This window comes from Muntiacus reevesi, chromosome 9 (assembly GCF_963930625.1).
Source record: "Muntiacus reevesi chromosome 9, mMunRee1.1, whole genome shotgun sequence".
NCBI classification, from domain to species: Eukaryota; Metazoa; Chordata; class Mammalia; order Artiodactyla; family Cervidae; genus Muntiacus; species Muntiacus reevesi.
In genome coordinates, this window is record NC_089257.1 from 7,779,234 (window position 1) to 7,800,728 (window position 21,495).

Sequence of the window (21,495 nt, forward strand, 5' to 3'; positions counted from 1 at the left end):
AAATATTGCCAAAAAATACTAGAGAAGACACATGTAAATGGAAATACATTCATGAGCTAGAATTTTTAATATTACTAAGACAAAATTAAAAGATACTTGCTTCTTGGAAGAAAAGCTATGACAAACCTAGACAGTGTATTAAAAATTGAGACATCACTTTGCCAACAAAGGTCTATATGGTCAAAGCTGTGTTTTTTCCAGTAGTCATGTACAGTTGTGAAAGATGGACCGTAAAGAAGGCTGTGCACCAAAGAACTGATGCTTTTGAACTGTGGTATTGCAGATGACTCTTGAGAGTCTCTTGGACTGCAAGGAAATTAAGCCAGTCAATCCTAAAGGGAATCAATCCTGAATATGCATTGGAAGGACTGATGCTGAACCTGAACCTCCAATACTTTGGCCAACTGATGCAAACAGCCAAGTCATCAGAAAAAACCCTGATGCCGGGAAAGATTGAGGACAGGAGGAGCAGGGGGTGACTGAGGATGAGATGGTTAGATAACATCACTGACTCAGTGGACAAAGTTTGAGCAAACTCCGGGAGACAGTAATCGACAGAAGAGCCTGGCATGCTTCAGTCCATGGGTTTGCAGAATCAGGCAAGACTTAACAACTGAACAACAACAAAAATTAAGATACCAAAATGACCTAAAATGATCTACAAATTCAATGTTATTTCTACAAAAACCTCAAAAAAATTTTGCAGAAATAGAAAAAGCCATCCTAAAATTCATATGAAATCTCAAGTGATTCCAAGTAGAAAGAACAATCATACTTCTTATTTTTAAAACATACAGTAAAGTTAAGGCTATCCCTGGCATACAGACATACATACATGGTGAAGCAGTCATGATTGGCAGAGTAGAAAGATCCTGAAATCATGCCCTCTTAAGGAAAGACCAAAATTATGACTAGGAGCCACTGCTGATGGGAATAACCTGACTAGCACATCCTCTGTTATTAAAATACATAGAGTAAAAAAATAAAAAATAAAATAAAATACATAGAGTAGGAACCATGACAGGACAGAGAGCAGGGAGTGATACAGGGTAGAGTCCAGTCTCATACCTCAGGTTCGCAATAAACCTAGGGTGATAATCCAGTTGCAGACATTTTCCCAAAGAAGGAAATTGTTATGAACCCCACATAGTACTATTGTGAGGTGAGCAGAAGTAATGCAGCTTAGATTAGGAGTAGGCCTTCCTACCTGGTAAGATTATCAGGCCACCTGGATACAACCAATTAGCCAATTAGGACCAATTAGCTTTCACTTAATACTGACTGCTGTTTGCCAATTAGGAATGGGGCGGAAACCCCCAGGAAAGTCCCGCGCACGTGAAAGTATTGACCAATGAAATTGCTTTGCAACTTGTAACCAATCCGCTTAAACCAACAACCAACCACGCCTATAAATTTGTGTAACAGCTTGGGCTCGGGGCTCTCTGACCCGCACCACTGTGTTGGTTGTGGCAGAGGGCCCTGGCTCGAGTCAGTAATAAACTTCCCTTTCTGTGAGTTGCATTGTCTTGGAGGCCTTCTCTGTTCCCGCTTGGGGATTCCGACATCAGGCATAACATTTGGGAGCTCGTCTGGGATCCCTTGAACGGGGGAAGAGAACACTTCCAGGACAGAGGGGAAGGATAGATAATAGCACCGGTGCTCAGGAAAACTCAGGGGGCCCGAAAACCCAGCGCTGTGTTGTCAGCTGTCTGTGTGTTTGTCTTTGGCTCTCCGTGTTTGTGTGTGTGCCAGCATTGACTCAGGCAGGACAGGAAAGTCCAGTGTAAATCCGAGGCCCTGCTGTGAAGCAGGAAGGTTTCTGGCACAGGAGAAAGCTTTCTGTGTTGTCGGCCGACGTTTGTCTGTCCGTGTGTTTGTCTTCGGCTCTCCGTGTTAGTCCGTGTTTGTGTGTGTGCCGGCATTGTCTCTGGTCTCGTTCCTACTCTTTTCAGGAGTTTCAGTGAACAGGCGAACGGTTGTGGGCGCAATTGATGAGTCTGGGCCAGGGCTACACTCTGGCGGACTCTGAAGGCCCTACAATAAGTGAGCCTCAGTGACTAGAGCCCGACCAGGTGAAACTCTCCTTCCACTACGATTGTCAGCAGCTGTTACACCACAGAAGAATGGGAGCGAATTCTGGCTGAAGCACGGAAACGGGTCTCAGGGGCCGATGGGAGGCCAACCGCCCAGCCTCATCTCGTGGACGAGGGGTTTCCTCTGTTGTGGCCTAACTGGGGTTTTGAGAGAGCGGAAGGTAGGGAGCGTCTCCGAGTGTACTGCCAGATTCTGATGACTGACCTGCGAGCCACAGCAAGAAAGCCGACAAATCTGGCAAAGGTAAATCTAGTAAGGCAAGAGCCCACTGAGAGCCCGGCAGCCCTCCTAGAGAGGCTGATGGAAGCTTTCCAGCAACATACACCTATGGACCCCCAGGCTGCGGAGTCACGCACTGCAGTTCTACTAGCGTTTGTAAATCAGGCAGCCCCAGATATTAGGAGGAAACTACAAAAGATAGAGGGATTGGGAGATCAGATGATACAGGATTTATTGAAAGCAGCTGAAAAGGTATTTAATAATAGGGAGACCCCAGAAGAAAGGGAAAAATGAATTCGACGGGAGGAAAGGGAATTAGCTGACAAGATCAGGAAGGAAGATAGAGAATATAGAACGAGGGAAAACCAGAAGAACCAGAGGGAGCTAGCCCAGATTCTTTTGGTGGGGATAAAAGCCAAAACAGAACTGAGGGAACCGCAAGACCCCTGGACGGGAGAAAAACAGAATCCAAAAAGGCAGGACCTAAAGAAAGATCAGTGTGCCTACTGCAGAGAACAGGGGCACTGGAAAAACGAGTGCCCTAAGAGGGACCTGAGGAGAGGAACGACCCAGAGAGAGAGAATCTCCCCTGGAACTCGAGTTCTATATGCGGGGGAAGACAGTGACTAGGGGAGTCAAGATTCGGCACCCCTCCCCGAGTCCTGGGTATATGTTGGATAATTGCAGTCATGAGGAACTGGAAAATTCTGCTGAAGATTAACAATATTGCACATACCAGAGCCCAGACCCCCCGCCAGGTGAGAGAGTTTCTGGGGACTGTTGGATATTGCCGACTGTGAATCCTGTGGTTTGGCCAAAGGATGGGCCCCAACCCTCATTGGCTACTCCCTGCAGGGGCTCTGCAAGTTTGGCTTTTATGAAGTACACCATGATGAAGTTTGCCTGCTTTGAATGTACTGTTGCCAATTCCGTGGTGTCTGTGTTGAATAAAGAGAAGAGTAGCAGTGCCTCTCAGGTCCTCAAGAGACTTGGATTTAGAGGTGTATGGAAGGGACTCTTTGCCCGCATCATCATGATCGGCACTCTGACTGCACTACAGTGGTTTATCTATGATTCTGTGAAGGTCTACTTCAGGTTCCCTCGTCCTCCTCCCCCTGAGATGCCAGTGTCTCTGAAGAAGAAGCTTGGGTACACTCAGTAGATAAATGAAAGCAAATATGGACTGAATCTGCGTGTTGATCAGTGATTGAGGAAAATACAACTGGATCCAGGCTTGCAAAGCATGCCAGCTGATGAGGACAGGGAAAAAGCAGCACACAGGAATGAGGTACCAAGGGGAAGTGCCAGGGCAACATTGGGAGATAGATTTCACTGAGGTAAGGCCAGGCAAGTACGGGTATCACTATATGTTGGTTCTGATAGATACCTTCTCGGGGTGAGTGGAAGCCTTCCCTGCTAAGCGAGAGCTTAGAGGAGATAGTGCCTAGGTACGGGCTGCCAGTGACTATGGGCTCTGATAACGGACCTGCCTTTGTGAGTCAGGGGCTGGCCCAAGCTCTGGGGATGCAATGGAAATTACATTGTGAATATAATCCCCAGAGCTCAGGACAGGTTGAGAGAACAAAGTTGGCAATAGAGACTGGCGGGGACTGGGTGACCCTCCTTCCCTTCGCGCTCTTTCGGGCGCATAACACCCCTTATAAGCTGCCCTTTTGAGATTCTGCATGGAAGAACCCCTCCTGTGCATTAGAACCTAGATGGAAAGGCCCTTATGTTGTTCCCCTTACCACTCCTAGTGCTGTCAAGTTCGACGGGATTGGACCCTGGGTTCACTGCAATCACGTGCGGCAAGCCACACCGGAAGAACAGGAAAAAGTTCGAGGAGAATGGAAGGCGAGTCCTCACCCGTCAAATCCTTTGAAACTGAAATTCATCCACCGGGAAGTCTCCTAACTCTCCTGCTGATTGCAGGAGCTGGAGCTGTGTGACCTCTTGTGATGGGCCCCGGGAATGGGACGTAAGAAACAGAGATTTGAAAGCCCTGAGTGTGGCGCAATCCGCAGGGCCAAGTACCTCAGATATGGGTGCAATTTAACCAAGCTTCACTATCTCTGCAAGGCCAAGGGCTTTCCTCCCTACGAGCCGCTGTAGATGACTTGATTTTTCTCCAACAGGGTAGGGTCTGCGAGGTTTCTATGCGGACCATACAGGAGTGGTAAGAGAATCAATCAGTCACTTAGAGAAGTCTTTGACTTCCTTGTCTGAGGTGGCCCTGATTAGAAAGAGAGAACAGGAAGCCCAGCAGAGATGGTTTGAGTCTTGGTTTCAGCACTCCCCCTGGCTGACTACCTTAACTTCCACCCTCCTGGGTCCACTTATAGTGTCAGTGGCCCAAGATGGAAAAGAGGAAGATTCCTCTACTTGAACAACAGATGGGGGGAATGTGAGGTGAGCAGAAGTAACGCAGCTTAGATTAGGAGTAGGACTTCCTACCTGGTAAGATTATCAGGCCACCTGGATACAACCAGTTAGCCAATTAGGACCAATTAGCTTTCACTTAATACTGACTGCTGTTTGCCAATTAGGAAGTTAGGAATGGGGCGGAAACCCCCAGGAAAGTCCCGCGGGCGTGAAAGTATTGACCAATGAAATTGCTTTGCAAACTTGTAACCAATCCGCTTAAACCAACTACCAACCACGCCTATAAACTTGTGTAACAGCTTGGGCTCGGGGCTCTCTGACCCGCACCACTGCGTTGGTTGCAGGCAGAGAGTCCTGGCTCGAGTCAGTAATAAACTTCCCTTTCTGTGAGTTGCATTGTCTTGGAGGCCTTCTCTGTTCCCGCTCGGGGATTCAGACATCGGGCATAACACTATTTAGCCCAGTACTCCTCCACTGGGAAGTGATCTCCCCTATAATGTACAACTTTGTAAGCCAGTGGGGATTCCTTTTCAGAGAGCCAGGGGGCTTTGGAAAAGAGTGACTTCAGCCTTAAAAGTCACATCCAGTCCAGTATGAAATAGAAATCTGAAAAGGGCTTGAGTCAGATCGAATTGCTCATAATGAACAGAGCATCCCAGAAATATAAGAGAAAATTGAGCCTCACTTTGGGGACATAGACACTGGTCGCAACCGTTTTGGGTAGCTATCCTGTGATAATGACATGATGCTGGCAAGCATCATATTGAAACCCTCCCTCTAGCAATTCTGTGGTGGGTGCAAACCTCACTCACCAGCCGGGTGGCGCCAATGTTGAGAAGCCCCAGGGCAAGTAGCTAACAAAGCAAAGACAGAGTGCCACCCATCTGCCCTTAGACCCGCTACCTCGCTTCCTCAGAACACCTTGAGTCCACACCTGACCTGGGACCCACCCACCAGGTAGCCAGCAGCAGCCCCACACCAGCCTCCTTTCCAATTTTTCAGGCGTGAAGTTTTCTATCACCTAATCTGGGGCTCTCTAACTCTTTCAAGATGATTATTACAACTGTGTCACATCGAACTACAGAATTGTTTCCATTATAAAGGATTCTAAAACGTTCCTCATTCAGAAAAATAAGGACTAAATTCTTTCTCATTGCATAGCAATTAGTACTTTCAAATTTCTTGTTTTTTATTTAGAAATATTAGGGATTATAGCCTTCTTTCTTCTCCTAAATCCAAATGGATAAAATATCAGTTTACAATGTAGCTTGTCAATTACAACCTGCTTATTAACACAGTTGAGCACACTCTGGGAAGTCCCCTGAGAATGAAGTCTCTCAGTTTTACTGCATACGATCCTTACAGGTGGTGGCCCACGCTCTGTTCTTGGATGAACTTTACTATCATTCTAAATTTACTCCATGGTCTTGCCTACTGTTTTAGATATGAGTTAAGGCAGTATTCTTCAATCTTTTTTTTCCACTATTGCCTCTAAAAGGTGCTTTTTTGCTTTTGTAGATATTATATTCCCTTAATAACCTTCCTTCTAAAATAATCATACCATAAATATACTATCTATTCATGTGCTTTATGTACATCTATGTGTATATATATATAGAGAGAGAGAGAAAGAGAGAGAGTAAAAAATGATCATCCCCTAAGAAACTACTTTTTTCTCATTGATAAAAGATATTATCCCCACTTCAAACACATGTTTTTAAATAATCTACTTTAAAAAAGTAATAGCATGTGTGATTATATTTCTATCAAAGTGAAATCTTAGGTGGGATTTACACAACTACACAAATATGTATCTCATTCTTCTCTCCTGTATCACACTCTTATAAAATGCCTTTTTTAAAATTTTCACCATTACTAACAAAATTATACTTTTCATTTATTTGTTTACTTGCTTATTATCCATCTATTCCCCCACTGGAATTTTACTTCCACATAAACACAGCCTTTGTTTGTATAATTCAATGGTGTATATGGAGCTCCCATAACTCTCTGGCACATTGTATTCACTGAACATTATTTTTTCCATTAATTAAAGAAGTCAAATTTTCCCAAAGTCCTTTTTTTATCAACAATACATGTTAACACCATGAAACCCTTTTTTTCAATAATAAATGCTAACACTACAGTATAATAATGGAAGCATTCCAACAGAAACAGCACCTATTTAGCTCTTCAAGGTTCTACCTCGTGCCCAAACCAAGTATCAATTTCCTCAGTGACTGAGTTGCTCTACTTTCTTCTAAACATCTCTTTTACCCATGTGTCACTTCCTGTGAAATATGAAAACTGAATTTTATTTCTTGATCCAATTACATCCCTCTTTTCATAAAACCCCTGAAGGGAAACATGGTTGCAGAAAAGAGACCATCAGATGCTTTTGCTTCACACAAGATTACCCCAAAGCATGCAAATAACTCAGGAAATGGAGTTCAACAGAGAGATGGAGAGAAGAAAGCCCCACCATCCTAAAAAATAAATAAATAAGGGAAGAATATCTCAAAGACAATTTTCACAGTGTGACCACGGGCATAGATTAGCACCGTGGGTATCCCCACTTTCTGAAAGTTCACCTTAGCACATGACTTTTATGAAGGCCTACATTAGTACTTATTTTCACTAAATTTTTTTTTAATCCAAAGGGGATTTTTCATTTTACTTAAAAAATCATTTTAATATTACAGAGTTATTAAAAATATTTTTTCCATTTTCTAATAGAAGAACAATTAATTTGCAACATTGTGTTAGATTCAATTGCTGAAAAAAGTGATTCAGTTATATATATATATACATTTTTTTCAGATTCCTTTCCATTGCAAGTAAACTTTGCCATAGTAATGTTTGTCTTTTGTAATAGTGAAGTGGCATAACTTGAACTTTCATGAAATGAATAAACTTTTACTGCTGACATACACTGCTACATGTGAGACAAGTCTGCAACATATTTGACACCATCTTCATTTTTTATATTATTTTTTAAATTAATTTGTTTATTTGAATTGGAGGCTAATTACTTTATAATATTGTAGTGGCTTTTGCCATACTTTGACATGAATCAGCCATGGGTGTACATGTGTTCCGCATCCTGAATCCCCCTCCCACCTCCCTCCCTATTCCATCCGTCTGGGTCATCCCAGTGCACCAGTTCTGAGCACCCTGTCTCATGCATCAGCCTGGACTGGTGATATGTTTCACATATGATAATATACATGTTTCAATGCTATTTTCTCAAATCTTCCCACCCTCACCTTCTCCCACAAGGTCCAAAAGACTGTTCTATACATCTGTGTCTCTTTTACTGTCTCGCATATAGGGTCATCATTACCATCTTTCTAAATCCCATATATATGTGTTAGTATACTGTATTGGTGTTTTTCTTTCTGTCTAACTTCACTCTGTATAATAGGCTCCAGTTTCATCCACCTCATTAGAACTAATTCAAATGCATTCTTTATAATGGCCGAGTAATATTCCATGGTGTATATGTACCACAGCTTCCTTATCCATTTGTCTGCTGATGGGCATCTAGGTTGCTTCCATGTCCTGGCTATTATAAACAGTGCCGCGATGAACATTGGGGTGCACGTGTCTCTTTCAGATCTGGTTTCCTCAGGGTGTATGCCCAGGAGTGGGATTGCTGGGTCATATGGCAGTTCTATTTCCAGTTTTTTAAGGAATCTCCAAACTCTTCTCCATAGCGGCTGTACTAGCTTGCATTCCCACCAACAGTGTAAGAGGGTTCCCTTTTCTCCACACCCTCTCCAGCATTTATTGCTTGTAGACTTTTGGATAGCAGTCATTCTGACTGCCGTGTAATGGTACCTCGTTGTGGTTTTGATTTGCATTTCTCTGATAATGAGTGATGTTGAGCATCTTTTCATGTGTTTGTTAGCCATCTGTATGTTTTCTTTGGAGAAATGTCTGCTTAGTTCTTTGACCCATTTTTTGATTGGGTTGTTTATTTTTCTGGAATTAAGCTGCAGGAGCTGCTTGTATATATTTTTGAGGTTAATTCTTTGTCAGTTGCTTCGTTTGCTATTATTTTCTCCCATTTTAAAGGCTTTTCACCTTGCTTATAGTTTCCTTTGTTGTGCAAAAGCTTTTAAGTTTAATTAGGTCCCATTTTTTTATTTTTGCTTTTATTTCCATTACCCTGAGAGGTGGGTCATAGAGGATCCTCTGTGATTTATGTCAGAGAGTGTTTTGCCTATGTTTTCTCTAGGAGTTTTATAGTTTCTGGTCTTACATTTAGATCTTTAATCCATTTTGAGTTTATTTGTGTATTTGACACCATCTTCTTAAAGGACAAAGTGGATCATTAAGATTGCAGATAAATTTACCTATACACCTGGTGTGCTGCAATCCATGGGGTCATGCAGTCAGACACAACTGAGCCACTGAACTGAACTGAACTGATACACCTACACACACCACAGACAACCCTGTCTCATTTGAAAGCAGTAAGACTGCGTTTTAAAGACCTGGACTGTAAGCTTGTAGCTGAAACTTTTGAAAGGATGATACATCCCAGTGTAATAGTTCCTAACACACTAATGGAGGAAGAGCATGTGAGGTGAGACAAGTAAATGAGTAAACCTCTCTTGGCTTCAGTTTGCTTCTGTAAAATGGGCGGAATAGGGCTTCCAGTTGTCTCCATGGTAAAGAATTGGCTTGTCAAAGCAGGAGGCACAGGTTCAATCTCTGGGTCAGGAAGATCCCTTGGAGAAGGGAATGGCTACCCACTCCAGTATTCTTGCCTGGGAAATCCCACGGACAGAGAAGCCTGGTGGGCTGCAGTCCATGGGGTTGCAAAAGAGCTCGACATGATTTAACAACTAAACAACAGCAACAAAATGGGATTAATGATAATGGAACCACCAGCTTAGTACATGACAAAATCAGATGAAACAAAGATGCTTGACAGATAATATTAATAAAAGTTTCAATTAATGTAAATATATGTATCAGATGTATAGATCTAGAGCTTTGGGATCTACCCATATGATTTTCTATTGAAATTTAATAAAAGATGCTTACCCTTCTAGTTTCAAATGGCTCCTCAAGTCTTGAGACATAAAAAGAAACATTTCCTTCATGTTCAAGGAAAGCTATGAGTCATGAAGATACTTTATAAAATAAGAGCAAATAAAGAATAATTTCAAAGTTTCTGGCTTAATTTTTGTGTGAAAAAAAAAGAAATAGTTTGTGAGTTATCATTATCTCTTTTTCTAGGTGTTTCCTCTTGCTGATTTTTGAAAATTAATAGAAAATTCAACCCTGATTCTTAAACTTCCCCAACTCTCCCTGCCATGCATGTATCTAAGTATATCTGTTCCTTACTGGCTAGACCATAGGCTATGCAAAAACAAGGTTTCTGACATGAAGGTCATATGAAAAAATCAATTTCATCCAAGTAACTTATCTGAATAATGTTTAAAAATTAATAATAAGACACTGGAAGCATATACTCTTCAATAAATAAACTAGGGGCTTATTGTTGATATTCTTCCCATTGGCTATTCTGAAACTGTGAGTATGAATATACAAGTCTTGGCAAAGTATTTTAAAAAGTTGTCAAAATGCCTATTTTCTAGGCCATTTTTGTCAATAATCTGCAAAATTTGCTAATTTACTTTCACAATTTGCAGCATGTATAATCCTTCCTGTATATGTATGTAATCGTCACTTTCTTGGTATCATGGACAGCCTAAGTTACTCTCTTCTTCATCAGACTCCTCATGGCATTTTTCACCTCTGTGTTTCTCACTGTGTAAATGATAGGGTTTAACATGGGTGTGAGGATTGCAAAGAACACAGACACCCACTTGTCCACAGGGTACGTGGCCACAGGACGCGTGTAGGTGAACACACAAGGCAGAAAGAAGAGCACCACTACTGTAAAGTGGGCGCCACGTGTAGAGAGGGCTCTGCGCCGTCCTTCAGAGCCATGGGATTTCAGGGAGCTCAGGATGGCTATGTAGGAGATGAGCAGCAGGGAGAAAATGAGCAAGCACATGCCCCCGCTGTTGGCCGCCACCACCACTCCCAGCCTGTAGGTGTCGCTGCAGGCAAGCTCCAACAGCGAGAAGAAATCACACCTGAAGTGGTCGATGACGTTGGGACCACAGAAGGTCAAGTCCATGGTGAGAAGGATCTGGACTGAGGCATGCAGGACCCCCCCGACCCAGGCCGCCACCACCAGGAGCTGGCAGAGCCCCTGCCGCATGACGGCCGTGTAGTGCAGAGGCTTGCAGATGGCCACGTAGCGGTCGTAGGCCATGGCGGTGAGGATGATGATCTCTGATGCTGCCAGGAAGTGCTCCAAAAAGACCTGAGTCAGGCAGGCACCCCAGGAGATGGTTCTCCTCTGGAACAGCAGGTCAGTGATCAGTTTAGGCGTGGTGACTGAGGTGAAGGAGGCATCTAATAAAGCCAAGTAAGTGAGAAAGAAGTACATGGGAGCAGAAAGTGTAGGGCTGAGGGAGATGGTGATGACAATGAGCAGATTGGACAGAACAGTGAATAAAAAAATGAACAGAAAGACAATGAAGAGTATTTTCTGCAAGTGTGGATTCTGTGTGAGTCCCAGGAGAACAAATTCAGTCACATTGTTGGGAGGCCTGAGGACATCCATTCAGCAAGGAACAGCTTCCTGGGGCCTGACTTACCTACAAAGGAACAAAGAATCATACTCATTAGTCACCAAAGAATTGTGTTCTGACGTTTACAACAAAATAGTGCAATCACTGTAACTGTGGAGTATGCCCTTGACACTTTGTCCCAGTACTTGTTTCAATTTTTCCTTATTTCCTCCATAAAGCTTTCCATCTCTTCAGATACCTAGCACCAGTCACCTGTAAACCACCTGTAGGGCAAATTTGATGTGTAATTTACTGAAAAAACACTGGACTGTCTAATTGAGATCTGAATTCTCCTTCTTGTTCTGACCCCAATGGACTTTGCTGCATCATCTCAGTTCTTCAGGCCCTTCACTGTGTCCGTGAGATTACAAATCGTAATTCTCAGATGCGTTTTACAGGCTGAGAACTGCTGTACATACATAAGAGTTATTCCTTTTTCCGTGATGGAATTTCAGTTTGACATCTCGACTCCTAACTTTGGAAAGAAAAAACATGATCAAGAAATCAGGGAGTTTAGGGAAATAGATAGAAGTCCTTGGTGAAACATCCTCTCTGGTACCTATCAGAACACATAAACTGCTCAGCTGTGTTTCCTCACTGTCCCACTAGAATGCCTGGAATAATGTCCGCAGTGCCTGAAACCGATCAGATGATGAGTAAACGTTTGGTATTAAATTGTCATTCTCCAAAAGTAAAGAAATGCTTGCTTCACCGAAGCATAAACTCAGCAGAAGTTCAAACGCCCTTGTCCTCCAGCTCTGTCGATCTACAATCTCTACTGTGTGAGAAACTGGAAGGGAAGCTGCACTCCAGTTTAGAGTTTCTGTATCATGCATCGAACCTGGACTAAAATAAATAAGCTAATTAATAACAAAAAAGAGTTTCTGAACACTCTCCAGAGTCAGCATGGAAATATTCAAATGTCTCTAGAAAAGTGTATGTTATGAATCATTTTACTTTAAAGATAATTTGTGTATATGTTAATCGATTATTTTATTTTTCAAAATTCTGCTCCACATATAATTTAATATACATATTCTGCATATTCATTGCTTCAGAGTGTGTGTGTGTGTGTGTGAGTTGCTCAGTTGTGTCCGACTCTTTGCAACCCCACGGACTGTAACCTGCCAGACCTCAGGCTCCTCTGTCCATGATAGTCTCCAGGCAAGAATACTAAAGTGAGTCGCCATCCCCTTCTCCAGGGGATCTTCCCAAACCAGGGATTGAACCCAGGTCTCCTGCATTGCAAGCAGATTCTTTACCAGTTGAGCCACCAGAGAAACCCATAACTTAGTTTTAGTTAAAAAAAAAAACAAACAAACTCAATTCATACAGGTGTTCAACACACAAAGATCTTTCAAGTAAAGGAAATACTTTCAAGTTCTGTAAATAAAAATTAATATGAAGAACAGGAATAATTTGCTAGAGAGACAGGTAATGCACCATACATATAAGTGTATATGCACCGACTACCACAAACACATAAAATCCATTACTTGCTATTTATTCCTACAAGTTCACTCAGTCAACAAACATTTACTGGACACTTACTATGTATTTAATGCATGCTTATTCATACAAGTAATAAATGGTGCTGCTATTAAACGCCCTTAGTGCCTGACCCACCATACCAAAGAGCGGCGGCTCGCCCGTCCACAGCAGGAACGACCTTCCGGGTCCTTTATGTCTCTGCTCCGTGCATCCCCATGCCGTCTTCTCCCATCTTCCGACAGCATCCACCATTCCTGCTTACACGACAGTGCGTGACTAACACAACAAGAAATTTGCGGTTTTAAATTTGACAGGGACAAGAGAAATAGACGCAATTAAATATATTTCATAAAGCATATCTTTTCAAAGATAAGTGGATAAAAAACTGTATTTTTGATTATCTAAGGTGAAACATTTATGCATACGTGGAAACAAAATGCACCGTTGTTACAGCATTTCCTCCTTCTTTAGCGGGATCCCCCAGCAGATAAAGAGGGTAGTGTAAATAAAGTAAGAATTAAACACAGTTTATGAAGTATTTTAGAAACAACTATGAAAAAAATGTAAATTACTTTTTTTTTCATTTTTTCTTTAGCTCTGCGATACTTCTTTTAGGAATAAACCCTAATGTAAAATATTTTTAAAAGAGAAAAATCACTATGTACAATTTTGTCCAGTACTATTAATAAGAACTGTGGAAAATTTAGAAACAGCTTGGAATGTTCAACACTGGGGAATAAGATAATTAAAATTCCTTTTAATTCTACATCTCTTTGAATAACATATAGTACATCTTTTTGAATAATATATACTTTTTAAGAGTGATGCTTTTAAAAATTGTGCAATGTCATAAAAACTTCTAAAGTTGTAATATTAAGTGAGGGAAATTTTGGATGCATATTTGACTTACAAATTTATTCTAACTTATGTAATTGCAGCTAATTATATTATTAATTCAATTAATTTAAATATATGAAAGGAGAAAGTGTTAGTCACTCCATTATGTCCAACTCTTTGCAACCCCATGGACTGTAGCCTTCCAGGCTCTTCTGTCCATGGAATTCTCCAGACAAGAATACTGGAATGGGTAGCCATTCCTTTCTGCAGGGGATGTTCCCTACTCAGACATCGCATTCATGTCTCCTCCATTAGCAGGCAGATTCTTTACCCTCTGAGCCAGCAGGGAAGCCCATTTAAGTATATATCAATAAGAAATAAACAACCCCAAAATATTCTTAGTTCTAAATTGGTAGTATTATAGCTGAGTCTACCTTTCTTGTTATTTTGTATGCTGAAGAAGGGATTTAAATCTAAGGTAAACTTAGATGAGGGTTGATTGTATGATTTGTAATATGTATATAAAACTGAGAATGTATGATTATATGATTTCTAAAAAAATAATCTCACCTATGAAAGTGTCTGACATACCTCCATGGCTAGGCCCCAGGCAGCTGTTAGTTGCTCAGGAAAGAAGTAAAACCTACAAGATAAAAATGTCAGCCAACTCAGCTGCAGTAAGTGTCTCTTGATTTATAATCGTAACTTTGTAGAAGCCCTAACAGCACTACCATATATCCTATTTGTTGGCAAAATCTATGAAATTTATTCGCTGTGACTAATTGGAACTCATGGGTATTTCCCTATCATTAACAGGTCTTGCCAAAAAACCAATTATTTTAAATAAGGTGACAACATCAGAGAGGAACTTTTACAGTGCTCCTCTCTAATTTTAAACTTCATCCATAAGTCTATATGAAAACAAAACATCATCTCAAAAGAGAAAAAGTTGACCACTTATAAACTTGGATTGTGTGTGTGTGTGTGTTCAGTGGTGTCTGACACTTTGTGATCCCCATGGACTACAGCCTGCCAGGGACCAAAACTGTACCACTTGCATCTGCTTCATTGTCAGGCAAATTCTTTACCACAGGGTAACCTGGGAAGCCATAAACTGGATATTTGATAATAAATGAGCTTAAGTATGGAGTCTGAATATTTGATACCATATAAATTAAACACTTAGATATGTGTTTTATTTTTAATTTTTATTTTGATATTTTATTTTTAATTGATCTACTGTCATGTTAACCACAATTTATAAATATTGTTTCCATATGTATGTTAAGTGAAAATTATGAACCCCTTTGTAACATTAGCACCTCATAATAGAAAAAGTTTATAGTACTTCCTCAAAATGCTTATTTATTGTGCCAATTCTGTAATTAGATTAACATGTTTATGATGACAGTAATTCCATTCTTCAGTTATATTGAAAAATGGTAAAATGCATTTTACATTTAAATTTAGTCCTATAATATCTTTATGGAATATTAAAAATGAGCAATGACATAAACACAGTTTATAACAAGGAAGCATGAAAAAGTGAATAGGAACACCATTTACCAAGGAAAGGTGAAGAATCACATCATTAAATCCTGGGTCAGGACTTTTGTCTTTAAATTATGTTTTACAACTAAACAGACATGACATGTTTATGCTACCGCCAGCTTTAAGACTCTTTGCAATTATCTATGAAAAGAAATAAATGCCAAAGTTTGAAATTATTTTGTAAATACATTGAATTCACTGAATTCAATGTATTGATATTCCTATATATAGCTACACTTACTCAAAATATTCAAATATGCTTTCTTTAAAGAGAAACATAAATTGGACATAACTGTCGATGGGTTCCAGAGAATATAATCACTGTGAGCAGCATGCATCTTGAAGGAAAACTGATTATGAGAACTGAAACCATGTGACTAAATCTATTAATAGGTTGGCTGGATATTTTATTATTATGGTTCTGCAATAATATTTGTGAAGGCGGAGGCCAAAAACAGTTTGAATGAGGATTTGAACCTATCTAAAGAACTATGATAAATATGGATTTTGCTGAAATATTATGAAAGTACCTTGAACTCTTCTTTCAGCTCTGAAATTAAAGCGTGAGATTAGAGAATTAGCATGCACTGAAAAAGTCATCATTCTGAACCTCATAGTAGACTGAAATCTACTCACTGCGGTCCATTAAGGGGTCACCCAGTTTCCACTTAAATAGCTAACATACTGGGCAAAGAGATTGTCTTAGAACCCCTAGGTCTGTTTAGCCCAGCTCCAAAAACCCTAGAGAAGCATAAAAGGGAAAGAGGGTGGAAAGTGAAAGTGCTAGGCACTCAGGCATGTCTGATTCTTACAGCCCCATGAACTGTAGTCCCCAGGCTGCTCTGTTTATGGAATTCTCCAGGCAAAAATACTGAAGTGGGTTACCATTCCCTTTTCCAGGGGATCTTCCTGACCCAGGGATCAAACTCAGGTCTCCCACACTGCAAGCAGATTCTTTACCATCTGAGTCACGTGGAATTAGGTCTAAATCAGTGAAGATTGCTCATGAAAATAATTTTTCAAAAGAAGAGTTTTTGGAGCTATACCAGAAAAGATTGTCTCCAGAATACAAATCCAAAAACAGTGGTTTAAAACCCTAGAGAAATAGCAACACAGATTCTCAAACTTGAAGGGTAAACTAGAATGAAAACAAAAAATGTTATGTATGGATCATATCATAGTTCATCAGAAAATAGTTGAGGTATGTTTTGATGTTTGACAGTTTCAGGGACTAATTTTACAAAACCCAGCACCTACCAGAATAATCTTATGGGCAACTTCATGCATTTCAGTAGATAGAGAAACATGTTCTCAAAACGCTAAAGCACTCATGACAGAGCTCACGTTTTATTGTTGTTGTTCAGTCACTAAGTCATGTCCGACTTTTTGTGATCCCATGGTGTTAGCCCAAACCAAAATCCTTTGATCCCAGAAGGGCATCTAGGTTGTTTACCAGAAATTGAAAAGTTCTGGGCTGTGGCTTCGTAAATCTTTCAATGTTCCTTGAAATTGAAATAGAAGCAAATATGACAATATGCATATATGACAATATTTGCTGAGCACCGAAGAATTGATGGTTTTGAACTGTGGTGTTGGAGAAGACTCTTGAGAGTCCCTTGGACTGTAAGGAGATCCAACCAGTCCATCCTAAAGGTGATCAGTCCTGGGTGTTCACTGGAAGGACTGATGCTGAAACTGAAATTCCAATACTTTGGCCACCTCATGCGAAGAGTTGACTCATTGGAAAAGACCCTGACGCTGGGAGGGATTGGGGGCAGGAGGAGAAGGGGATGACAGAGAATAAGGTGGTTGGATGGTATCACCCACTCGATGGACATGAGTTTGGGTAAACTCTGGGAGTTGGTGATGGACAGGGAGACCTGGCATGCTGCGATTCATAGGGTCGCAAAGACTCGGACATGACTGAGCGACTGAACTGAACTGAACTGAATGACATTTTTTAACCCTCATCCTCCAGCCCTTGGCAATCAACATTCTTCTCACTGCATCTGAGTTTGTTTTTGTTTTCTTTTTTTAGTTTCACGTATAAGTGAGATCATAGAGTACTTGTCTTTCTATTTCTGCTTATTTCACTTGGCATAGTGTCATTAAAGTTCCTTTATGTTTTCACAAATTTCAGAATTCCCTTCTTTTATATTGCTAAATGAAAGTCTTTTATATATATACATGTGTATATATATACATATATATATATATATATCATATTTCTTTTATCCATTCTTTTTTTTTTGAGGGGGGGCAAGAGTACTGGAGTGAGTTCCCATTCCCTTCTCCAGGAAAAGCTTCCCAACTCAGAGATCAAACCCAGGTCGTCTGCATTGTAGACAGACACTTTACCATCTGAGCCACCAGGGAAGTCTATACACACACACACACACACACACACGTATATATATATATATATATATATATATATATATATATATATATATCATATTTCTTTTATCCATTCATCTTTCAATGTTCACTTAGTTGTATCCAGATCTTGGCTACGGTGAATAATGCTGCAATGAACATGGGAGTAGAGATGACCTTTCAGATTCCTGATTTCATATTCTTGAATATGTACTCAAAAGCATGATTGCATAATACAATGGTTTTGTTTTTAATTGCCTGAAAACCCTCCCTAATGTTCACTGTAGTGACTGAAAAAATTATATTCCCATTAATAGCATAGTTCCATTTTTCTCTACATCCTCACCAAACTTTTTTTGTCTCATATAGATCTCATCCTAACAGATGAAAGGCGATCTCCTTTTGTCTTATGAGTTGCATTTCTCTGATGATTAGTGATGTCGAGCACCTTCACATGTTCCTCTGGCCATTCTTATATTTTCATTGGAGAAATATCTATTCAGTTCCTTTCCCATTTATTTTTTTATTTTTTTTCCATTTATTTTTATTAGTAGGAGGCTAATTACTTTACAATATTGTAGTGGTTTTTGCCATACATTGACATAAATCAGCCATGGATTTACATGTATTCCCCATTCCGATCCCCCCTCCCACCTCCCTCCCCACCCCATCCCTCTGGGTCTTCCCAGTGCACCAGGCCCGAGCACTTGTCTCATGCATCCAACCTGGGCTGGTGATCTGTTTCACCCTTGATAATATACATGTTTCGATGCTGTTCTCTCAAAACATCCCACCCTGGTTCGATTTCTGGGTCAGGAAGATCCCCTGGAGAAGGGTTAGACTTCCCACTCCAGTATTCTTGGGCTTCCCTTGTGACTCAGCTGGTAAAGAATCCACCTGCAATCCAGGAGACCTGGGTTCAATCCCAGGGTTAGGAAGATCCCCTGGAGAAGGGAAAGCCTAAGCATATTCAGCAATGACATGCTAAACATGTTTTTATGGAAATTTTCAAACTTTACAAAATGACCCTAAAATTCAGAGGATAAGGGAAATTTGAGAGAGGAGATGGAGAAGAGGAGAAGGTGCCCCAGAACTGAACATCTTAGATGGTGCAAAACATCACTTACTAAGTAGAAACTTTTCAAGCTATGTGAAACGAACATTATGTTGACAGACTATTTTACCTCTTTAGGGAAAATAGACTTACGTCTTTGCCCATGACAAATGAAAATAAATTCTAGATGGATTAAAATATAAAGTGTTTTGGGACTTTCCTGGTGGCTCGGCTGGTAAAGAATCTGTCTGCAATGCGGGAAAGATCTGGGTTCAATTCCTGAGTTGGGAAGATCTGCTGGAGAAGGGAACAGCTACCAACTCCAGTATTCTGGCCTGGAGAATTCCGTGGGCTACATTCCACGGGTTCACAAAGAGTCAGACATGACTTTCACTTTCATAAAGTGTTTTTAAAAGTTATTTTCAAAAAACTGGTTAAAGCGTATGAAATCACTTGAAGGAAATGGAATTTTTCAAAAGTAATATGGCAATAGAAATGTAAAAGCAAAAAATATTAAAATAACACATTTATTTTAAAACACTCATAATTATAACAGTTGAAAAATTAAGATTCGGTTTTATTCTACATAAAATTTCATTCCTTTAGATTATTTTTATAAACATGACCTTGTTATTAAATTTAAATCTTTGAAACATTCTTCTTCAATCTTAAGATGTTAAGCAACAGAAACAAAATGATGTATAAATAATCTTGCAGATAGAAAAATTGTATCTATACTTCAAATATTAATAAGTATGTTTGTGTGTGGAGGAATTTATATTTTTAATTATTTTTTCTGAAATCTGTAATGTAATAAACCCTATTAATTCTGAAAAATATTGCATTATTTTAGAGAGAAATATGGTAAAATCTTCCCCTAATCTAATAAATTGACAGTGTTAACTATATAGCTTAACTCATCATATAGAACATAAATCTATAGTCTCAAAGAAACATTTTTTACCCCAAAACTATATGTACTTCCCCCAAGAAATCATGGAAATCATAAAAATGCATTTCAAACAAATACGTATTTTGAACTAGGAAATTTTGAAAATATTAAAGCATATTTTGATCATTCAAATTATTCAATAAGAGATGTTATTCATCATACCCAAGTTATTTAGCCTGAGAAGATACTACAGTTAAAAAATCACATGTTGTTTTCCTGAGAAGAGCAATTTTTCATTGAAAATAGGTGACATATTTCCCTACTGCCTCATTTTCGTCTTCTGATCCATAGCTTTTTCATGGCATTTTGCATCTCTCCATTTCTCAGCGTATAGATCAGAGGGTTCAACATTGGGGTGACGATGGTGTAAAACACTGCCAAGTATTTATCAATGGGTAAGGTGGAAGGAGGTCTCACATACAGAAAAATACAGGGCACGAAGAAGAGGACCACCACAGTGACGTGGGAGCCACAGGTGGACAAGGCTCTGCGCCTCCCTTCCTGACTGAGATCCTTCAGGGAGCGCAGGATGACCCCGTAGGAGAGGAGCAAGAGCGTGAAGAGGACCACGCAGATGGCCCCATCATTAGCCAGCACCGTGAAGCCAATGATGCGGATGTCAGTGCGGGCCAGTTTTAACAAGGGGTACATGTCACAGATGAAGTGGTCAATGACATTGGGGCCACAGAAGGGGAGACTGTAAACAAAGAGAATATGAGCGATAGCATGTACAAACCCCTCAGTCCAGGCTAACAGCAGTAACAGAACACAGACCCGTTGATTCATCATTGTCATATAATGCAAAGGCTTGCAGATGGCCACGCAGCGGTCATAGGCCATGACTACCAGGAGTAAAATCTCAGCACCACCAAATAAGTGCTCCGTAAAAAGCTGGGTCATGCATGCTTGGAATGAAATGGTTTTCTTCGCGCAGAATAAGTCTATAATCATATTTGGGGTGACTGTAGTAGAATAAACAGCATCCATAAATGATAAGTTGTCAAGAAAGAAGTACGTGGGGATGCCAAGCGTTCGGCTGCACACCACGGTCAGGACAATGAGGAAGTTGCCCGCCATGGTCACGATGTAGATGAGCAAGAAGATGACAGATAGTATCTTCTGACCCTGGGGGCTCTGAGTGAGCCCCAAGAGGACAAACTCAGTTACATTGTTCCTTTGTTCCATAGGTCTTTCTGCATCTTTTATTCAGAGTTCAGGACGACGTTTCCTATCAATATAATTCTTATGACTGACTTCCTGACTTGTCATGATAATTTGTTCATTCATTCAACAAATGAGCAGTATGGTTCTTATACTTTCAGATATTATTAATAAGATCAAGGCTTATTAAAACATCATCATTAATCTCAAAATCTTGCACACTAATAGAGAGGCAATTAATTAGTGACATTTGTGGGAAAAGGATGCATCATTAAATAAATGAGGTGTCACTATTAGCTTTCCATCTGGAAGCTAATTATTGTACATATAGCTAATATCTATTAAAAATTTTTAAAAATTGATTAAAAGTTTAATAAAAATGTAAAGCAAGATTTACTTTATATTTACTATCCATTTCATAAAGGAGGTACACTTCTTCATTCTAGGGTTGAAAGAATATTCTTAACCAATCCTTGAAATCTCAAATAGGTTTTTTGACAATTTCATGGTTTTTAAGGATCTAGGAAATGATACCAAGACAGCAATAGATGAAATGTTCGAAGAAAGGCTTACATATTGGATGATACAGAGAGTTATCATCTAATGAAGAAAAGATAAACATAAAAGTATGAAGTGTGGAATAAAATATCAACAAAAAATTAATATAAGACTGCTTCTAAATGGCCAACAAATATGATAGGAGGCCTAAACCCACCTGT

General features: G+C 40.0%; 2 protein-coding genes across 2 annotated transcripts; both read right to left on the reverse strand.

Moving 5' to 3' along the window:
• Positions 1 to 10,420: 10,420 nt before the first annotated feature.
• On the reverse strand, positions 10,421 to 11,347 carry LOC136174314 (olfactory receptor 4C3D-like). Its single transcript, XM_065944384.1, has one exon. The coding sequence runs from the start codon at positions 11,345 to 11,347 to the stop codon at positions 10,421 to 10,423; it is 927 nt and encodes a 308-aa protein (XP_065800456.1).
• Positions 11,348 to 19,882: 8,535 nt separating this feature from the next.
• Positions 19,883 to 20,800, reverse strand: LOC136175037 (olfactory receptor 4A15-like). Its single transcript, XM_065945332.1, has one exon. The coding sequence runs from the start codon at positions 20,798 to 20,800 to the stop codon at positions 19,883 to 19,885; it is 918 nt and encodes a 305-aa protein (XP_065801404.1).
• Between the last annotated feature and the right edge of the window lie 695 nt (positions 20,801 to 21,495).

Coding starts and splice junctions, on each gene's coding strand:
- LOC136174314 (XM_065944384.1), bottom strand. CDS start 11,347: ATGGATGTCCTCAGGCCTCCCAACAATGTGACTGAATTTGTTCTCCTG.
- LOC136175037 (XM_065945332.1), bottom strand. CDS start 20,800: ATGGAACAAAGGAACAATGTAACTGAGTTTGTCCTCTTGGGGCTCACT.